General features: G+C 40.4%; 1 protein-coding gene across 7 annotated transcripts in view; it reads right to left on the bottom strand.

Annotated features, from left to right (window-relative positions):
* The window catches only part of ANO10 (anoctamin 10), a 268,035-nt gene that overhangs the window by 198,739 nt on the left and 46,297 nt on the right, over window positions 1–22,999 (bottom strand). For all 7 annotated transcript variants that reach the window (XR_010120148.1, XR_010120147.1, XM_055281046.2 and 4 more), the window contains 5 exons: window positions 22,162–22,281; window positions 18,491–19,060; window positions 16,603–16,658; window positions 7,222–7,296; window positions 2,753–2,935 (listed from right to left, as the gene is read on the bottom strand). Coding sequence is in view for 5 of the 7 variants with exons in the window: in XM_055281046.2 (XP_055137021.2) it covers window positions 2,753–2,935; window positions 7,222–7,296; window positions 16,603–16,658; window positions 18,491–19,060; window positions 22,162–22,281 (1,004 nt within the window). In the remaining 2 variants the exon portion in view is untranslated. The remainder of the gene's footprint in view (window positions 1–2,752; window positions 2,936–7,221; window positions 7,297–16,602; window positions 16,659–18,490; window positions 19,061–22,161; window positions 22,282–22,999) is intronic.

Raw genomic sequence — 22,999 nt, 5'->3', positions numbered from 1 at the left:
AGACCCAGGGGATTACCATGGGTGGGAATATTACAGAGAATTTCTTTTTATATATTGACTCTATCCTGCATTTTCTAAGTTTTCTACAGTGAGTGAGAAAGTATTACTTTTATAGTAATGTTTTTAAAGTTTCGGCCAAATTGCTTTTTCCCAAAGCTTGGCGACATTATTTTATACTCACATATAAGAGTCAGGATGAGCTTACAGAAAATACAATTCTAAATTCATTGATTTCAATTAGGAGAAAAATGAACCCAGAAGAAAGGATTCATGCATAGGAAACAATCATCTAGAATAAATGTGATCCAAAAGTATCCCCGCCTCCAAATAGATGGAGAGAACTGAAATGGCAAATATCCAACGTCACTCCAGTGGAGACAGTGAAAAAGAAACCTGTAAGAGATCAGGAGTGGGAAATGGCCAGATCATGCAGAACCCTGCAGGCCCAAAAAGGAGTGGCACTGTAAACCCTGGAATTCAGTCACAGACCCAGAGCCTGAGAGAGAAATCAATATATTATTTCCTTTACTTCACATCAGAGAGCCTGTGGTGTATAACAGAAAGATTCTGAATTGGGAAGGCAAAGTCTTGAACCTTCTTTCTGATTTAGTCACCAAATAATTAACGACATAGAGCTTCATTCGCTTATTTTTGACATGGCAATAGCCATGCCTCCCTCACCTTCCTTCATAAAGGTTTTGTCAGATACCTTGAAATGTCAAAAGAGGTAAGATCTGAGATTTTGGCAGTGTCACATCACTGGCATACAGTTCTTAGATAAATTAGAATTGCTCAGATGAGGACTATACTAAAAACCATTCATTGAGCCAGGGGCAAAGCAGGAGAAACCCCTCTTGAGAAGATTATGAATCGTGTTTTGGGTACTTCAGGAGATAATGTTGTTTGCCCAAACAATTTCAGAGAAAAAGAACAGCTCAAAGCAGATTCTAATTGATTATAGAAAGAGAAGTAGGAAACTAGAGACAACAATATGGAGAATTATTGCAGAAAACTGTGTGGGGAAGGAAAGACAGGACAAAAACAGCAGAAGACGTGAAGAGTTTGCTTAGTTCAAAATAGGCAAGTTGCTGACTTGGTGGAGCAGTTAGAAGGAAAAGAAGTAGATAAAAGAGTACCAGGTGATGGCTGGTGACAGGAGGCCTCCAAAGATGAAGGGGGATGGAATGAGAGTACAGGGGATGGACTTCTGGTACAGTTTCTATAAGACAGTGAAAAAAGGAAAAGAAATGTGGCCAAGAATACCACCCTCAAGCATAGGCAAGGAAAGGATCCTAACATAATGGGAACTTTTATCCCGTAGTAAAATGATGTAATTTAACTTTTATCCCATAGTAAGCTAGCACTCAACCAATCCAGAAAGGACAGCTCCACACTTGTGCCCACGTGCTCTTTGTCTTTAATTCTTCCTCTGTGAGACAGAGTAGGTGTGTGTCTTTTCCCTATGCTTCATATATAAATATAAACAATGTTACTGTTCAAAGTTTACTATGTGTTTATACTTTGAATAATCTCCCTCAAACACAGCAATGATAGAAGGGGCTAGGATCTGTATCCTATGGGGAGGAGAACCAAGAGCACCCTCTCCCCTGAGTGTAACTGGAACCAAGCTTGCTGAGCAAAACCGGGGGTTGGGACAATGCTCCCTGCCCTTCAAAGGAGGCTTTAAAAAAGCCACAACTGCTGCCTGTTAACTACAACTATGTCAACAACATGCCACCTACTGGCTCTGTGACCAGATCTATAAAATCCTCATCAACACCACAAGATGGGAGCTCTGGGCTACAGACACCTGGTTCTGGATGAGGGGCTTGGAGGCTCAGTGGGGGCAACTGCAAAAAATAAGGCAGAAGTGAGCACAGAGAAAAGGACAAAGTCCTACTCAACATGAACATACAAATTCCTAAGCACATGAGAAAAATTATGAAAGTCAGTCAAGACACTCAAAAATCAGGAAATAAACTCATTCAAGACGAAAAACAAGACTACGAAAGTTTCACAATAATGGGCTCTCAGTAAATGACCCACTGAAGGATCTATTTCACCAGAAAGAATACTACAGCAACAAGGAAGGTGCAGGATGTTAAGAAACAATGGCCTAAAAAAAATGTGAAATATAGAAACAGTGAATGTAATCAGAGCTCAATAAAAGTTGGTTGAACACATAGATTTTATGAGCTAGACCTTTCAAATATTAAAAGTGTAAATCTCTAATGATCTGCTTATAGTTCCAAAAAATAATTCAGAAAGTCTCTGTCTTAAAGGAACTGTTTTATAGTTATACAATAGCACCAATGTAAACTAAAATTCAATCTTCAGATTGGCATTCCATTGTTCATCAATGGGCCTCTATCTTTTGCTTGTGCAGCCATCATTTTCCAGTTTGAAGTGTCAAGAGCGAGCAACGCTGCTGCCTCTTCAGGGACCATCTCTCCCGTTCTGTCATCTCTGGGGCAACTATTTCTACCCTGCTCTCCGCAAAGCAAAGCAGTCATGTAATTCTCCAAATTCGCACTTTGGTGTCATTAGGAGTAACTTTAGATTTCAGACAGCAGTGCTTCAATGCACAGTTCTATCCTTTTCACTTTAAAGTGGTTCATGATGAGGAAACTGACTGGAAAGCACTTCTAGAATAGTCATATCTGAAATCATGAATGTATAACATTTGTTGAACTCGGTGCATGGCTATTATTCACTTACAGTAAATGTTTAATTCAGCAATATTCCAGCTTACCAAATAAGTTCCCATTTCTTTTTCCAGGATGACTTGTTCATATAATGCAGCATCAATGTCTGCCTTTAAAGCCTGCAGCTTCCTCTTCACCCGCACACCATGCTTCCTTTGGAGCCAATAAGGAAGAAAAGATTCCATAATTTGGTTGAGGATCTGGGAAGTAATCAGGAGAGTGGCCAAGCTCTAAAGAGAAGCACACAAATCATATTTTGGGAATACAGCTTAATAAAACTATAGCATTTATATAAATTATATATATAAAGTATATATAAATTAAACTATAGTATTTATAGCATAAATACAATTATGCAACAAATAAAATGGAATCTTCAATAAATAGCATACTATTGTGTTATAAAAACCAGTATTAGAAAAGCTAGGTGTTAGAATGGTGTTTCTAATTTATGGTTTTTCACATGAAAGGCCAAGATTAAAAGATAAATAAGATTATAATACAAATAATGTTATAATAAGAAACAAACTGGTCAGTTAAACAGTCCCAACACAAGGAAATAATAAATGTTTCAGAGGATGGATATGTTAACTACCCTGATCTGATTGTGATACATTTTATGTATTAAAACATCACCAAGTACTTCATGAATATGTACAATTATTTGTCAATTCTAAAACTTTAAAAAAAGAATCATTACAAAAATGAATTAACTTGCAATTGTGTTCTTTGACATTTCATCCTGACTGCAACATATAAATCTAAATGATGTTGCCACCTCTGGAAAAAAACAGTTTGGCTAAATTCTTTTTTAAAGAATTTAAATTATACCACTAATACATACCCTCTCACTACAAAAAAAAAAAAAAAAAAAACCAGAAAAAAAAAATCCACATATTTACAGTCAACTGATTTTCTATAAAGGCACTAAGAATGTATATTGAGGCAGGGTGCAGTGGCTCATGCCTGTAATCCCAGTACTTTGAGAGGCCAAGGCGGGCAGATCACCTGAGATGGAAAGTTTGAGGCCGGGCACAGTGGCTCACACCTGTAATCCCAGCACTTTGGGAGGCCAAGGCGGGCAGATTATGAGGTCAGGAGATCGAGACCATCCTGGCTAACACAGTGAAATCCCGTCTCTACTAAAAATACAAAAAATTAGCCGGGCATGGTGGCACGTGCCTGTAGTCCCAGCTACTCCGGAGGCTGAGGCAGGAGAATGGCGTGAACCCGGGAGGCAGAGCTTGCAGTGAGCCAAGATCGCGCCACTGCACTCCAGCCTGGGCGGCAGAGCGAGGCTCCGTCTCAAACAAAAAAAAAAAAAAAAAAAAGAAGTTTGAGACCAGCCTGGCCAACATGGTGAAACCCCGTCTCTACTAAAAATACAAAAATTAGCCAGGCGTGGTGGCGCACGTCTGTAATCCCAGCTACTTGGGAGGCTAAGGTATGAGAAATGCTTGAACCTGGGAGGTAGAGGCTGCAGTGAGCCAAGGTTGTGCTACTGCACTCCAGCCTGGGCAACAGAGTGAGACTCCATCTAAAAAAAAAAAAAAAAAAAAAAAGAAGAATGTATATTGGAGGGAAAAACACCCTCTTCAATAAACGGTGCTGGGAAAACCAGGTATCTATATGCAGAAGAATGAAACTAGACCTCTCTCTATCACCACAGACAAAAGTCAACTCAAAATGGATTAAAGATCTAAACATAAGACCTGAAACTATAAAACTACTAGAAGAAAACATAGGGGAAATACTATAGGACATTGGTCTAAGCAAAGATTTTATGGCTAGGACCTCAAAAGCATAGGCAACAAAACCAAAAATAGACAACTGTGACTATATTAAAGAAAAAAGTTTCTGCACAGCAAAGGAAACAACACAGTGAAGACACAATCTGTTGAATGGGAGAAAAGATCTGCAAACTATTCACTTGACAAGAAACTAATACCTAGAATACCAGAATATACAAGGAGCTCAAACAATAGCAAAAATACAAATAATCCCATTACAAAGTAGGCAAAAGACATGAATAGACAATTCTCTAAAGAAGACACTTAAATAGCCACAGGTATATGAAAAAATACTCAAAACCACTCATCATCAGGGAAATGCAAATCAAAGCCACAATGAGATATTATCCTACTCCAAATAGAATTGCTATTATTAAAAAGACCCAAAAAATCCAGATGCTGACAAGAATGTGCAACAAAGGGAACTCTTATACACTGTTGTTGGTGGAAATGGAAATTAATACAGACACTATAGAAAAGAGTATGGAGAGAGGTTTTTTTTTTTTTTGAGACATCTAAAAAAAAAACTGAAAATAGAACAACCATAGAATCCAGCATTCCGACTACCGGGTATTTATCCAAAGGAAAAGAAATTAGCATATCAAAGGGACACCTGCACCCCCATGTTTACTGCAGCACTATTCGTAACAATAAAGAAACAGAATCAATCTCAGTGTCTATCAACAGATAAATAGATAAGGAAAATGTGGTATATATACACAATGGAATACTAGTTGGCCATAAAAAAGACTGAAATTCTGTCAATTGCAGCAACACGGATGGAACTGGAGGTCATTATGTTAAGTGAAATAAGCTGGGCACAGAAAGACAACTATCACAGGCTCTCACTCAAATGTGGGAGCTAAAAAAGTTGATCTCATAGAGAGAGTGGGACGACGGTTACCAGAGACTGGGTGGGTGTGTGTTGGGGAGAGGAGGATAAAGAGAAGTTGATCAGCAGGTATAAACATACAATTAGAGAGAAGAAATAAGTTCTAATATATGAGAGCAGAGTAGGGTGATTATAGTTAACAATAATGTATTGTATGCTCCTAACATATAGAAATGATAAATACTCGAGATGATAGATACTCTAAATACCTTGATTGATCATTACACATTTTTTTTTTTTTTTTGAGACAAGGTCTCACTTTGCAGTGCGGTGGCGTGATCACAGTTCACTGCAGCCTGGAGCTCCCAGGCTCAGGCGATCCTCCCACCTCAGCCTCCCAGGTAGCTGGGACTACAGGCATGTGCCACCACACCCAGCTAATTTTTTGTATATTTGGTGGAGACAGGATTTTGCCATGTTGCCCAGGTTGGTCTTGAATTCCTGGGCTCAAGCAATCTGCCTGCCTCAGCCTCCTAAAGTGCTGGGATTACAGGCATGAGCCATTATGCCCGGCCTTCATTATACATTTTATGAATGTAACAAAACAGCATATGTACCCCATAAAAATGTACAACTATGTATGTATTATTTAAAAAAAAGAAAATAGAAAAAAAGAGCCACCCATAATTAAACAACCATGACAAAACCACTGCTATTTCTTGGGATATTTCTTTCCAATCATATATAAAAATAAAATTATAATTATCCTATATGGATACAACTTTGTTTACTGCTTTTCTCGCTTAGTATGTTTGAGGATTTTCCCGTATCATTAAAAATTCTTTTTTACTTGGCCTGTACACTGCTATTAAGTATTACTCCCAATTTTCGCTATTATAATGCTGGTGCTTGGATATCTATGTAGATGAATCTTTGCTCCTCTCTGAATATTTACTAGGGATGAGTTAAGGTTCTTGGCAAAGCTATCAAGAGAGCTGGTTTCCAGAGATGTATCAATCTCCACTTTTCTCAGATAGATATGAGTGTTTCCATCACACCCCACCTTTGCTGGTATTACAACTGTTTTTTTAAGCGGTCCTCCTCCATTCCCCTATCTTCTGCTAAGTAAAGGAGACTCTCTAAAGCAGAAGAAATGAGAAGTCACATCCGACTAATACACTATTACATGGGACCACTATTACATGTACATCCAACTCATCAATTCCAAATGTATTACTTTAAACTTTCTCTATTTTGAAAAATAATTTTTAACAAGTGGAGTCTAGGCTTTGAGACTGCTCACCAACAATCTCAGAATATTAAAACTGGGAAAAAACAGCCATTTACTTATAACTGGTTCAAATATAAAAAGGAGAATTTAGAAATCAGTAATTTGTTCTTAATTTATTATTCATTGGTATTATGTGATCCAGAAATGACAACACACCAAAATAAATGTCAGACACTTTAGAAAAGATACAGCACTGCATAGGATCCACTGGTCTCTAAAGTTTAACAACTTATTAATTTAAAAATTAAATTTGCGAGACCTAAGGTTACACCAATCATCCCCACCCAAGGCACACAAAACAGTTCAGTTAATGAATACTACATTTTTGCCGTTAGAGTTGCTTACAAGCTTTGAGGTGAACTATATAATTGATTTTACTGCCCTATACTTAATTTTTCAGGTTGGTTAGATTCAACTCATTTCAGTTGAGCATAATACACAATGCAATTCCTAATAATTTTTTATTTAGAATTTGGTTTAAAAATATACAAAATTTAAAAGATTTTATTTGTAAAAATAATTTGAAGACAATTACAGCATCTAAAGATAGAAAACCACCTCTATGACCTAAAAAATTGGTATTTTTCTGTTATTTATACTCACCTGGCGCAAAAGCTTCATATCTTTCAGGACAAAGGCAATGTAGAAGAGTGAGGCAAAGCAATTGAGAAAGTTGAACTGCCAAAAAAAAAAAAAAAAAAAAAAGGTAAGTGTTAAACACTGCTTTAGAGTACTTTATTACAACTGTAATGTAGCATTTAAAAATGTAATGAGAGAGGAGAATTGCTTGAACCTGGGAGGCAGAGGTTGCAGTGAGCCAAGATCACACCACTGCACTCCAGCCTGGGTGACAGAACCAGACTCCAACTCAAAAAATAATAATATAATAACGGTGGAGCCAAGATGGCCGAATAGGAACAGCTCCGGTCTCCAGCTCCCAGCCCCAGCGACACAGAAGACGGGTGATTTCTGCATTTCTGCTTGAGGTACCGGTTTCATCTCACTAGGGAGTGCCTAACAGTGGGTGCAGGACAGTCGGTGAAGCGCACTGTGCGCGAGCCGAAGCAGGGCGAGGCATTGCCTCACTCGGGAAGCGCAAGGGGTCAGGGAGTTCCCTTTCCTAGTCAAAGAAAGGGGAAACAGACGGCACCTGGAATATCGGGTCAGTCCCGTCCTAATACTGCGCTTTTCCAACGGGCCTGGAAAATGGCACACTGGGAGATTGTGTCCCGCACCTGGCTCGGAGGGTCCTATGCCCACAGAGTCTTGCTGATTGCTAGCACAGCAGTCTGAGATCACGCTGCAAGGCGGCAACGAGGCTGGGGGAGGGGCGCCCGCCATTGCCCAGGCTTGCTTAGGTAAACAAAGCAGCCAGGAAGCTCGAACTGGGTGGAGCCCACCACAGCTCAAGGAGGCCTGCCTGCCTCTGTAGGCTCCACCTCTGGGGGCAGGGCACAGACAACCAAAAACTCAGTGAGAACCTCCACAGCCTTAAATGTCCCTGTCTGACTGACAGCTTTGAAGAGAGTAGTGGTTCTCCCAGCACGCAGCTGGAGATCTGAGAACGGACAGACTGCCTCCTAAAGTGGGTCCCTCACCCCTGAGCAGCCTAACTGGGAGGCACCCCCCCAGTAGGGACAGACTGACACCTCATTCAACCGGGTACTCCTCTGAGACAAAACTTTCAGAGGAACTATCAGACAGCTGAATTTGTGGTCTCACGAAAATCCGCTGTTCTGCAGCCACCAGTGCTGACACCCAGCCAAACAGGGTCTGGAGTGGACCTCTAGTAAACTCCAACAGACCTGCAGCTGAGGGTCTTGTCTGGTAGAAGGAAAATTAACAAACAGAAAGGACATCCACACCAAAAACCCATCTGTACATCACCATCATCGAAGACAAAAAGTAGACAAAACCACAAAGATGGGGAAAAAAACAGACCAAAAAAACTGGAAACTCTAAAAAACAGAGCACCTCTTCTCCTCCAAAGGAACGCAGTTCCTCACCAGCAACGGAACAAAGCTGGATGGAGGATGACTTTGATGAGTTGAGAGAAGAAGGCTTCAGACGATCAAACTACTCTGAGCTACGAGAGGAAATTCAAAACAATAGCAAAGAAGTTAAAAACTTTGAAAAAAAATTAGAAGAATGGATAACTAGAATAACCAATGGAGAGAAGGGCTTAAAGGAGATGATGGAGCTGAAAGCCAAGTTTCGAGAACTACGCGAAGAATGCAGAAGCCTCAGTAGCAGATGCGATCAACTGGAAGAAAGGGTATCGCTGATAGAAGATGAAATGAATGAAATGAAGAGAGAAGGGAAGTTTAGAGAAAAAAGAATAAAAAGAAATGAACAAAGCCTCCAAGAAATTTGGGACTATGTGAAAAGACCAAACCTACGTCTGATTGGTGTACCTGAAAATGATGGGGAGAATGGAACCAAGTTGGAAAACACTCTGCAAGATATTATCCAGAACTTCCCCAATCTAGCAAGGCAGGCCAGCATTCAGATTCAGGAAATACAGAGAATGCCACAAAGATACTCCTCGAGAAGGGCAACTCCAAGACACATAATTGTCAGATTCACCAAAGTTGAAATGAAGGAAAAAATGTTAAGGGCAGCCAGAGAGAAAGGTCGGGTTACCCACAAAGGGAAGCCCATCAGACTAACAGCTGATCTCTCAGCAGAAACTCTACAAGCCAGAAGAGAGTGGGGGCCGATATTCAACATTCTTAAAGAAAAGAATTTTCAACCCAGAATTTCCTATCCCACCAAACTAAGCTTCATAAATGAAGGAGAAATAAAATACTTTACAGACAAGCAAACGCTGAGTGATTTTGTCACCACCAGGCCTGCCCTAAAAGAGCTCCTGAAGGAAGCACTAAACATGGAAAGGAACAACCGGTACCAGCCCCTGCAAAAACATGCCTAATTGTAAAGACCATCGAGGCTAGGAAGAAACTATAGCAACTAACAAGCAAAATAACCAACTAACATCATAATGACAGGATCAGATTCACACATAACAATATTCACGTTAAATGTAAATGGGCTAAATGCTCCAATCAAAAGACACAGACTGGCAAACTGGATAAGGAGTCAGGACCCATCAGTGTGCTGTATTCAGGAAACCCATCTCACGTGCAGAGACACACATAGACTCAAAATAAAGGGATGGAGGAAGATCTATCAAGCAACTGGAAAACAAAAAAAGGCAGGGGTTGCAATCCTAGTCTCTGATAAAATAGACTTTAAACCAACAAAGATCAAAAGAGACAAAGAAGGCCATTACATAATGGTAAAGGGATCAATTCAACAAGAAGAGCTAACTATCCTAAATATATATGCACCCAACACAGGAGCACCCAGATGCATAAAGCAAGTCCTCAGTGACCTACAAAGGGACTTAAACTCCCACACAATAATAATGGGAGATTTTAACACCCCACTGTCAGCATTAGACAGATCAACGAGACAGAAAGTTAACAAGGATATCCAGGAATTGAACTCAGCTCTATATAAAGTGGACCTAATAGACATCTACAGAACTCTCCACCCCAAATCAACAGAATATACAGTTTTTTCAGCACCACACCACACCTATTCCAAAATTGACCACATAGTTGGAAGTAAAGCTCTTCTCAGCAAATGTAAAAGAACAGAGATTATAACAAACTGTCTCTCAGACCACAGTGCAATCAAACTAGAACTCAGGATTAAGAAACTCAGTCAAAACCGCTCAACTACATGGAAACTGAACAACCTGCTCCTGAATGACTATTGGGTACATAATGAAATGAAGGCAGAAATAAAGATGTTCTTTGAAACCAACGAGAACAAAGACACAACATACCAGAATCTCTGGGACACGTTCAAAGCAGTGTGTAGAGGGAAATTTATAGCACTAAATGCCCACAAGAGAAAGCAGGAAAGATCCAAAATTGACACCCTAACATCACAATTAAAAGAAGTAGAAAAGCAAGAGCAAACACATTCAAAAGCTAGCAGAAGGCTAGAAATAACTAAAATCAGAGCAGAACTGAAGGAAATAGAGACACAAAAAACCCTTCAAAAAATTAATGAATCCAGGAGCTGGTTTTTTGAAAAGATCAACAAAATTGATGGACCGCTAGCAAGACTAATAAAGAAGAAAAGAGAGAAGAATCAAATAGATGCAATAAAAAACGAAAAAGGGGATATCACCACCGATCCCACAGAAATACAATCTACCATCAGAGAATACTACAAACACCTCTATGCAAATAAACTAGAAAATCTAGAAGAAATGGATAAATTCCTCGACAAATACACCCTCCCAAAACTAAACCAGGAAGAAGTTGAATCTCTGAATAGACCAATAACAGGTTCTGAAATTGTGGCAATAATCAATAGCTTACCAACCAAAAAGAGTCCAGGACCTGATGGATTCACAGCTGAATTCTACCAGAGGTACAAGGAGGAACTGGTACCATTCCTTCTGAAACTATTCCAATCGATAGAAAAAGAGGGAATCCTCCCTAACACATTTTACGAAGCCAGCATCGTCCTGATACCAAAACCTGGCAGAGACATAACCAAAAAAGAGAATTTCAGACCAATATCCTTGATGAACATTGATGCAAAAATCCTCAATAAAATACTGGCAAACCGAATCCAGCAGCACATCAAAAAGCTTATCCACCATGATCAAGTGGGCTTCATCCCTGGGATGCAAGGCTGGTTCAACATATGCAAATCAATAAATGTAATCCAGCATATAAACAGAACCAAAGACAAAAACCACATGATTATCTCAATAGATGCAGAAAAGGCCTTTGACAAAATTCAACAACCCTTCATGCTAAAAACTCTCAATAAATTAGGTATTGATGGGACGTATCTCAAAATAATAAGAGCTATCTACAACAAACCCACAGCCAATATCATACTGAATGGGCAAAAACTGGAAGCATTCCCTCTGAAAACTGGCACAAGACAGGGATGCCCTCTCTCACCGCTCCTATTCAACATAGTGCTGGAAATTCTGGCCAGAGCAATCAGGCAGGAGAAGGAAATAAAGGGTATTCAATTAGGAAAAGAGGAAGTCAAATTATCCCTGTTTGCAGATGACATGATTGTATATCTAGAAAACCCCATTGTCTCAGCCCAAAATCTCCTTAAGCTGATTAGCAACTTCAGCAAAGTCTCAGGATACAAAATTAATGTACAAAAATCACAAGCATTCTTGTACACCAATAACAGACAAACAGAGAGCCAAATCATGAGTGAACTCCCATTCACAATTGCTTCAAAGAGAATAAAATACCTAGGAATCCAACTTACAAGGGATGTGAAGGACCTCTTCAAGGAGAACTACAAACCACTGCTCAATGAAATCAAAGAGGATACAAACAAATGGAAGAACATTCCATGCTCATGGGTTGGAAGAATCAATATCGTGAAAATGGCCATACTGCCCAAGGTAATTTATAGATTCAATGCCATCCCCATCAAGCTACCAATGACTTTCTTCACAGAATTGGAAAAAACTACTTTAAAGTTCATATGGAACCAAAAAAGAGCCCGCATCGCCAAGTCAATCCTAAGCCAAAAGAACAAAGCTGGAGGCATCACGCTACCTGACTTTAAACTATACTACAAGGCTACAGTAACCAAAACAGCATGGTACTGGTACCACAACAGAGACATAGATCAATGGAACAGAACAGAGCCCTCAGAAATGATGCTGCATAGCTACAACTATCTGATCTTTGACAAACCTGACAAAAACAAGAAATGGGGAAAGGATTCCCTATTTAATAAATGGTGCTGGGAAAACTGGCTAGCCATATGTAGAAAGCTGCAACTGGATCCCTTCCTTACACCTTATACAAAAATTAATTCAAGATGGATTAAAGACTTATATGTTAGACCTAAAACCATTAAAATCCTACAAGAAAACCTAGGCAATACCATTCAGGACATAGGCGTGGGCAAGGACTTCATGTCTAAAACACCAAAAGCAATGGCAACAAAAGCCAAAATCGACAAATGGGATCTCATTAAACTAAAGAGCTTCTGCACAGCAAAAGAAACTATCATCAGAGTGAACAGGCAACCTACACAATGGGAGAAAATGTTTGCAACCTACTCATCTGACAAAGGGCTAATATCCAGAATCTACAATGAACTCAAACAAATTTACAAGAAAAAAACAAACAACCCCATCAAAAAGTGGGCAGAGGACATGAACAGACACTTCTCAAAAGAAGACATTTATGCAGCCAAAAAACACATGAAGAAATGCTCCTCATCACTGGCCATCAGAGAAATGCAAATCAAAACCACAGTGAGATACCATCTCACACCAGTTAGAATGGCCATCATTAAAAAATCAGGAAACAACAGGTGCTGGAGAGGATGTGGAGAAATAGGAACACTTTTACACTGTTGGTGGGACTGTAAACTAGTTCAACCATTGTGGAAGTCAGTGTGGCGATTCCTCAGGGATCTAGAACTAGAAATACCATTTGACCCAGCCATCCCATTACTGGGTATATACCCAAAGGACTATAAATCATGCTGCTATAAAGACACATGCACACGTATGTTTATTGCGGCACTATTCACAATAGCAAAGAGTTGGAACCAACCCAAATGTCCAACAACGATAGACTGGATTAAGAAAATGTGGCACATATACACCATGGAATACTATGCAGCCATAAAAAATGATGAGTTCGTGTCCTTTGTAGGGACATGGATGAAACTGGAAAACATCATTTTCAGTAAACTATCGCAAGGACAAAAAACCAAACACCGCATGTTCTCACTCATAGGTGGGAATTGAACAATGAGAACTCATGGACACAGGAAGGGGAACATCATGCTCCGGGGACTGTTGTGGGGTGGGGGGAGGGGGGAGGGACAGCATTAGGAGATACACCTAATGCTAAATGACGAGTTAATGGGTGCAGGAAATCAACATGGCACATGGATACATATGTAACAAACCTGCACATTGTGCACATGTACCCTAAAACCCTAAAGTATAATAAAAAAAAAAAAAAAAAAAATGTAATGAGAGACTTCCAGTCTGAATGAAATGGCAAAGACTTGCTTCTCCCCATGTCTCCTTATTAAATAAACTCTGGAAATAACAAATAAGGCAACCAAAGGAGAACTCTGAAAGGTGCTTAAAGGAAGATGAGATGGTTTAGGACCCCAGAGCTGAAGGAACAGCACAGCACGTGCACACCTGAAGTTCCCCCACCCAACAGAAGGAGGAGACCAAGGCTGGCATTTCCCAATCCCAACCTACCAACCCAGGTAGCCCAAGTAGGCTCATTCCTCCCACATTTGAATAGGAATCCTGTCAGTGCCAGGGGAGCCCTGCTAAATTGGCAAGGGGAAATCAATCAGGACCCCCCCCCCCAATAACAATAAGTTTCCTGGGGAAGTGCTCTTCTTCCTTGCTGGCCCTGAGACTCCCCTGCTCCACAGAGAGATCCCAGGATGGCCAGGCAGCACTGGCAAGAAGGACCCCATCACAGCAAGCCCATGCCTGGAAACCTCATCAAAAGTATGTGGGGCAGCTGGGTGGCACTGGCAAGGGGGATCCTGCCACAAGGGCCTGATATAAGAGGCCTCTTCATGCCTATGTACCTGAGATTCTCTCTATCACAGAGAGACAGCAGGTAACTGGGAAGCTATAACAACCAGTCCAGCCTGGGAAGCATCTTTGTCACCATGAGCATGAACTCCCTCGCCCTGCCAGATACACAGAAGCAGGCTGGGCGAAGGGGAGTACCAATCAAGGGGATCCTGCCACAAAAAGTGCCATCTCTTCCAGGAGTTCCCTGCTCAAGAACCTATGGCTTACGCCCTGCACCAATGGGTTTCCGTTCTGCCTCCCAGACCCCATGCTGACTACTTCCAACCCAGCATCATCACTTAGACAAAGGCTGCTTACGTGTACAGGTGTGAGTGCTTAATTACTGCGGAGATGGGGAGTTGTTCTAGAAAGTAAGCAGTAAGATCAGTATGGCCACAGGACAGGGGTGCTAAGTTAGAGCAGAAGTTGAAAAGCAAAAGCCTGGGAAGGTTAAGAAACACCATCCCCTTAAGATTAAAAAGGAAGAGAGGCCTAAGAAGCACCGTGGAGGAAGAAGACTTTAACCAATGGCTTTTTTTTTTTTTTACAAGGCAGTTACCTAACGGTATCTGGCATCATCAGAGAATAATAAAGTCTCACAAATAACTGAATTCTTTAAGACAAACGGAATGTTTTTACCTCTGAGGGAAAAAACTCCTCCTGTTATAACCTTTTTGAATGAACTTTTTAATGTATCCCATGTTCCTTTACTTTCTTACACAGAGAGCACAGAACAGAACTTTCTAGCTGATTTAGCACCAACATTGTAAGTATCAGCCATTTCACGGTGTGAAGGAGGCCTTCGAAGCCTTTTGGATATGTAGGGCTACTTTTCCCTTTCCTAATGCCCAGTTGTTGAATTCTTATCCCTTATGACAGGTTTTCATTTCCTTACCTGTTCTTTCTCTGTAGGTTTGCCTACTTCCAGATATCTAAACACCCTCATGATGGTGGTTTCTGATTTTTTAAGGACCGAAAAAACAGATAGATAAACTTCTTAGAATGATTTGTACAGCTAGAGCAGAGATTCTAAAAGAGGGCCTGGATCCTTCTCTTGGGAGTGAAGTACACGGACTGTGTTAAATCAATTCCAGTTGAAAGTTCAGATGATTCTTCAGGTAACTTTCTTGATTCTCACTTATGTTACAGATGACTGAGGTAAACCCCTGATAAATGATGTGTCTCCAAGCCGGTACTTCTTTATTATTTATAATAATGGTAGAAAGAGGCACGGCATGTCAGCTTCTACACAAACAGCAAGCAGGTTACATACTGCTTTCTCTCTGTCTCTTTCCTCCCACCTGTCAAAACATGCTGGGAACCTTTTGAACTTTGGAAATCTAACAAAAAAAAAAATTTTAATGTAATGTTCCATCATTAAACAGGTTGTGGTAACAGGAAGGATTGCTGAATAGCAAAACATTCAAAGAAATCACCAAAAGGAAAAGAATAGAAACATGTCTAAAAAGTGGGTTAGTTTTGTTGTTATTGTTGTTTTTGTTTTTTGAGACAGGGTCTCGCTCTGTCACCCAGGCCGGAATGCAGTGGTGCAATCTTGGCTCACTGTAACCTCCACCTCCTGGGTTCAAGCGATTCTCCTGCCTCAGTCACCCCAGTAGCTGGGATTACAGGTGCCACCATACCCGGTGAATTTTTTTTGTATTTTATGGTAGAGACAGGTTTTCACTGTGGTAGCCAGGCTGGTCTCAAACTCCTGGGCTCAAGTGATCCACCTGCCTCAAGCTTCCCAAAGTGCTGGGATTACAGGCGTGTGCTACCGTGTCTGGCCCATTAGTGTTCTTTCTTTTCTTTTTTTTTTTTTTTTTTTTTTGAGACAGAGTCTCGCTCTGTCACCCAAGCTGGAGTGCAATGGTGCCATCTTGGCTCACTGCAACCTCCACCTCCTAAGTTCAAGCGATTCTCCTGCCTCAGCTTCCCGAGTAGCTGGGATTATAGGCCTGAGCCATCATACCCAGCTAATTTTTCTATTTTTAGTAGAGACAGGGTTTCACCATGTTGGCTAGGCTGGTCTCAAACTCTTGATCCACCAGCATAGGCCTCCCAAAGTGCTGGGATTACAGGTATGAACCACCCCACCTGGCCTAGTTTTTAAATAACTGGAAATTGGCTATAATACTAACTCCTATATTTTGAAGTCTTACATCACATGCACATTTGTAATAAGGCTACCGAACACAGAGGTACGCATGTTTATTAATCAATCCTTGCCTATTTGCACAAAATATATTGATATCTTAGATTAGAAGCAACTCTTCATATTTGTATTCCTATATATTATGTAGTATATATCAGTTTCATAAAATGGATTTGTATATAAACGCTGTACTTACCACTAAAACTTTCAGAATTAGATGGTTCTGATAGGCAGATTCCAATCTGTGATTCTCTAAAACATTAAAACACACAGGTAACTTCTCAGTAAGAAAACAATACGAAAGCACTGTTATGAGGTAAAGTGAGTTGCACGGAGGGCGGAGATGTCCAACATCAGAGCCTCAGTCGGTAAATGTACTAGGCTGTCAATCACAGCTATGCCTTACCACCAAGAGCATCAAACAAGAACACATTTTTCAGGGTACTGCAATAGCACTGTAGTCTGAAATTATTTTTTAAATTACTGCTACAAAGAAATTTGGCAAGTGCTGGCAAACAATCCTACAGACAGCCACCCAAAGACCCTGTATAAGAAGTAATAGTGAAAACTAATAGTAACCTCTAAAGAAGAGGGCAATAAATAAAGTTTTCTGTAAATAAAGTTCTGTAGGTAAAATTTCATGTGGCTTACAAGGGTTAACTTGAAAGGAAACTCAAATTTCTATCTTCATCTAGAAAAGGTAACACTGCATAGATCCCCAAATAGCAAGATAAAATGACAAAAAGGAAGACTCTGAAGAGAAGTGTCATCTTACACAGAGTGTTGGACTGACCTGGATTTGAACACCAACTCAGCTACTCAGCCACTGCCTAACCTTGGGTAAGTTACTTAACCTCCAGATACTCAGCCTTATTCCCTCAAAACAAGGCTGACCATCTTCCTCCCAGGGTCACTCTCAGGATCAGAAATAATATAAAACTTTAGCCTAGGATTAGCACAAGGAAAGTACTTGATAAATGACAGCTGATATTGTTATACAACTAATAAAAATAATTTAAAATATCTTTTTTTTTTTTTTTTTTGAGACGGAGTCTTGCTCTGTCGCCCAGACTAGAGTGCAGTAGCACGATCTCGGCTCACTGCAACCTCTGCCTCCCGGATTCAAGTGATTCTCCTGCCTCAGCCTCCTGAGTAGCTGGGACTACAGGCGCGTGCCACCACGCCCGGCTAATTTTTTCCATTTTTAGTAGAGACGGGGTTTCACCATATTGGCCAGGCTGGCCTCGAACTCTTGAACTTGTGATCTGCCCACCTTGGCCTTCCAAAGTGCTGGGATTCCAGGCGTGAGCCACCACGTCCAGCCCCTAAAACATCTTTATGGCCCATAAAGTTAAGGCTTTGACTTATTCCTAGGGAATAATATAGCGAATTTGTTCATTGGTTTGAATGAATAAATAAATTAAAGGGTGAATGGCCTATCAAGACCATTTTCAACTTATAACCAAGTTCCTTTTTTACCACAGATACATCCATAAACACCTGCCTTCAATGAGCTCAACAGCAGTCCTCAGTGCCTCACACCAACTAGACACTCCATTTTAGAAAACTGGTCATAGTTGATTCAGCTGAGTATCATGAAGACATTTTTTTTTCTTTCTTCTGTGGCTCTAGCCAGTGAAACAATTTCAATCTATTTTACCCTCAGCATGAAACACAATGTTACAGTATTAGGAGCACAAGCTTTGGACAGATAGGTCTGAATTAGTCTAGCTCCACTATTTGCTGTCTGAACCTCATTAAGCATCAGTTATCTTTATCCATAAAAGGGTGAAATAACTTCTACTTCACGGTACCCTTAAGAAGGTGATGGTGAGATACTGTGAATAAAGTGCTTAGCAGGGCACCTAGAACATAGTAATTAACACTCAATAAATGAGCGTTACGATAACCATGGCATGGAGATCATCAGTGTTCACAAAGCTGATAAATTTTTCCTTATGTCTCTATAATGAGCCAAGAGCAACATCTATTGTCTCTGCAAGGTAGCAGCTATGTGAATCCCATGATCTAGGCAACATTTCTTACAGGCAAGTAAGACGTGAATATAAAGCCTCAAGTCTTACCCCATGAAGTTAAAAACTCGGCAGCATATCGATAGAGACGATTCATGATCTCAATCACAATGGCATAGATGATGCTGGGCACATACAACAGGACACTGGTCCACTCAGACTCGCTGTTCTCATGTAGACCCAAGGCCCAAACCTCCATGTCGAAGTAAATCATCATGACATACAGTGAGAAATAGAGGCAGAGGCACACGAATGGCAGGGAGACCAGGTAAATGCGCAACTGTCTCTTGTAGCTGGGGTACAGAGGCTCCTCCTTCCCAGTGATGGAATTGATACCCAAGACACCATGAAATCCCGGCCGGGGCTCCTCAAATTTTCTCTTCATGAGCAATGTCCCCCACCTGTAGGTCATGTTGGCACAGCCACGCTTCCACACTTCCAGAATCACCGTGGACCAGATCAGGTTGAAAGAGGCAAAGATCACGTACTTGTCATAGTCTTCCCACACAAACAAGTAGTAAGGTAACCCAATGACAGCCATGGGGATTAATGCAAAAGTGAAATATTCCAAAAATCCAAAGTACAGAGCAATTGTTTCTCCGAAGTATCCACGAATACTGTCTATAGTGGAAAGAAAGAAAGAACATAAGTATAGACTACCAAACACTTTAAAAAATCATTTCAAATGATTTTTCATTTTTTAGTTAAGTGGGGATTATTCATTTTTTAGTTAAGTGGGGATCATTTAACCCTCACTTCCCAATCAGTGTGTGGTGGTAGATCCATCTTCCATGCAGTATAAAGACCCTGCTTGTCTGCATGGCAGGTCCAACATTTCCCCCAGGTTAGGGGCCAGGCCTTAGCTGTGGGGGCTGCTCTGCCAGGTGCCTGGACTCTGTTTCCCCTCACCTGATGGATACCTTTTTCCCAAAGGAAAACTCATCTTGTACCTTACCCAAAATCTCCAAGGTCCTAATTTAAGTTCAGCCATGGCCACTGAACATTAATTTGGGGGTTTAATTTATGCTCCCCACTTTTCTCCTACTTAGTGTTATAAATGTTCTTTTCGACGAAGACTCCCCATCCACAAAATTCTGCTCTTCCCTACCCAAAGACATAAACTTTCATCAATGTGTCATGGCAGATTTTTCAATACACTAAAGAAAAATTATTCAGAAGCACAAAACAGGATTCTACACATGAACTTCCAGAAGAGCCATGGAACACATTTATCAACACTTTCATATATGCACTGGGCAGAAGAAGGTCCAAGCAACATGACTGCTAATGTTCTGTGAACTCGACACAAGCTAACTGACTCTAGAGAGGTCACCAACACTGCATCCTTTGCCAGCCTCATCCAAATGGGGAGTGCTTGGATCATAAGAGCATCCTGTACCAGGACCAGGGTAGGATGCAGGGGGTGAGAGGAAGTGTGGCAGTTGGCATTATTATTTCTTAGTTAATAACACACAGTTACCATATTTTTCTTAAGATAATTTGAGCAGTCTATAAAATTGAGTTAGAGTGAACTGAGATAGGCTATTTTCTCCTATCCTTAATTCTTCCCCCTAACCCAGGGGCAAATGAAAACAGTAGGTATGATGTCACCTTAAATTTAAATCAGGTTAAAGAACATCCGATCATTTCTTTTTAAAAGATGCTCATGACACTTGGCTCCACAGCAAATGACCTTCCCCTTTCAACCTCAAGGAGCCTCAAGATCCACCTATGTCCCAGATGCTATCACCAGTCTCAGTCCCCAGCGAACCCGAATCCACTACCACCCCATGCCTAGCCTTCACCATCGACTCACTTTCTCCCCTTACTTTCTAAGAAGTAGCTAACAGAAGCCGGGAGCAGTGGCTCACACCTGTAATCCCAGCACTTTGGGAGGCCAAGGCGGGCAAATCACCCGAGGTCAGGAGTTCGAGACCAGCCTGGCCAACACGGGGAAACCCCATCTCTACCAAAAATACAAAAATTAGCCGAGCATGGTGGTGTGTACCTGTAGTCCCAGCTACTCAGGAGGCTGAGGCAGGAAAATCACTTGAACCTGGGAAGCGGAGATTGCAGTGAGCTGAGATCGTGCCACTGCACTCCGGCATGGGCCACAGAGCGAGACTCCCTCTCAAAAAAAAAAAAAAAAGAAGTAGCTAACAGATACAGTCACTTTACAAATCCTAGAGGCAATATTCAAATTTCCTGCCACTTAAATGCCAAAACAAAGTTAAACAGTTGTAAGTGTAACATAAAATGACTATTGTATGACCTGGAATTAACAAAAACAAAACTTTTCCTTTCAGAGAATATAAACAAAATTCAAAATGTAATTTCAGAGTTTGATCTTAAAATAATTTTTGTTTGGTAAAACATTACATAATAGTTGTTTTCAGAAATAGAAAACAGAAAGAAAATTATTTTAGAAGGATACCATTAAACAAAACCAAAAGGAAAATGTCCTTTAAAGAAAAAAAAAATGATAGTAATGCAAAGGTGAAATCTACCAGCTTAAAAAACATAACCAGACTAAAATATTTGAACATCCATATTGACAAAATTTTAAATAATGTCCAGCACATACCAAATAAATTAATAATTATTCTTATAATTATATTCAAAGAAAATTGACAGATCCAGTAATGCATGCCAAGGTAATTACAAATCACCTCAGAAGATGTTTGGCCTGCCAGTTGCCTTAAGTGTGGCATTGCTTGGTTCATTCTAAGTAACTGGCTCCTCAAAAATAGAAATTTTCAAATACAAAACAGTCATTCATAGTTAAACTAAATTCTTATTAAAACTTGTCTGAGGCTGGGCACGGTGGCTCACACCTGTAATCCCAGCACTTTGGGAGGCCAAGGCGGGTGGATCACCTAAGGTCAGGAGTTCGAAACTAGCCTGGCCAACATGGTGAAACCCCATCTCTACCAAAAATACAAAAAATTAGCCAGGCATGGTGGCACATGCCTGTAATCCCAGCTACATGGGAGGCTGAGACAGGAGAATTGCTTCAACCTGGGAAGCGGAGGTTGCGGTGAGGTGAGATTGTAGCATTGCACTCTAGCCTGGGAAACAAGAATGAAACTCCATCTCAAAAAAAAAAAAAAAAAAAAAAAAAAAACTTGTTTGATTCCAACTCTGACACATATTCAGGAAGGCCACTCTGAACTGTCTGTGTTGTTGGTGAAGGGTAGTAAAAGCCTGTGATTCCACTGATCTATGGTAGTATTAGAAAATCAAAAAATGCCAGGCACAGTAGCTCACACCCATAATCCCAACACTTTGGGAGCCCAAGGCACAAGGATCGCCTGAGCATGAGTTCAAGATCAGCCTGAGTAACACGGCAAAACCCCGTCTTTACAAAAAATTAGCTGGGATGGTGGTGCGCACCTGTGATCTCAGCTACTCAGGAGGCTGAGATGGGAGGATTGATTAAGTCTGGAAGGTCAAGGCTGCAGTGAGCTGTGATCATCCCACTGCACTCCAGCCTGTGACATACTGAGACTCTATCACAAAAAAAAAAAAAAGTTTAAAAAAAGAAAAAACGGGTCATCTAACCCATCTTATTCCCCCCATCAAAATGTTTTCCCACATGTAGCTGGTGATCCCTGCCCAGTAGAGCACTAAATATCTGCCCAAGGGAGCTGACTCCACTGCTGGATCGTGACTTTTCATCAGAGGCCTTCCTCTTCTTTAAGAGAACAAGTACTGACACATACCTATGGGCTGATACTTGAAAGCAAACCGAGTGTACCAGGTGTCCTCAAGCTTCTTCAGGGCTTCACTGTCATGCAGGGGAAACACTTGAATCACGATGCCAGACGTGAGCAATCTTCTCACTGCACAGGGAAAATGTGCCAAACTGCATGAAATGGACTGAAGATTGTGCATGATACGCTTCAGCAAATACTATAAGGACACTCCACAGAGGAGTATAACGCAAAGGTCAATGTCATACTGCCTACTCCAAACCTGTATATTCTTTCATTTTTCAGAATGTAAATATCTTTATCATTCTCTTTGACTATGAAGCAAAAAAGTAAACATAAAATTTTAAACCATATAGAAGTGTAAAAATTAAGACTATGGGAGGCCCGTTAGTCTCTCCTTCCCCTTGAAAATAACCACTGTAAAAAGCAACATAGTATATAACCAGACATAAAAATATATCCATATATATTTTAAGAACAAAAATAAAATCATTTTATACACATTATGTTGTTTCGTAATCTTTTCTCATGTAGTAGTACACAGTGAATATTTTTTGACGCCAATAAAAATAGAACATGAAATGTCCTTTTAACAATACCATAATATTCTCTTGTATGAAATGCTGTAATTCAACTAATCTTCTATTTAAAAATATTTGTTTCCCTTTTTTTGCTATTGTAAATAATGCTAAAATTTGTACAAATACCTTTCCCTACCTGTCTACTATTTCCTTAGTAAATATACTTAGAGGGGGAACTGCTAAGTCCAAGGGCATAGTATTTTAATATTTGATACATATTATAAAATTGTCTCTAGAAAAAACTTATCAATCTGTCCTTCCACTAC

Source organism: Symphalangus syndactylus, chromosome 1 (genome assembly GCF_028878055.3).
Source record: "Symphalangus syndactylus isolate Jambi chromosome 1, NHGRI_mSymSyn1-v2.1_pri, whole genome shotgun sequence".
Taxonomy (NCBI): domain Eukaryota; kingdom Metazoa; phylum Chordata; class Mammalia; order Primates; family Hylobatidae; genus Symphalangus; species Symphalangus syndactylus.
Note: the sequence above shows the minus strand (reverse complement) of the source record. Positions and strands in the feature narration are given on the sequence as shown.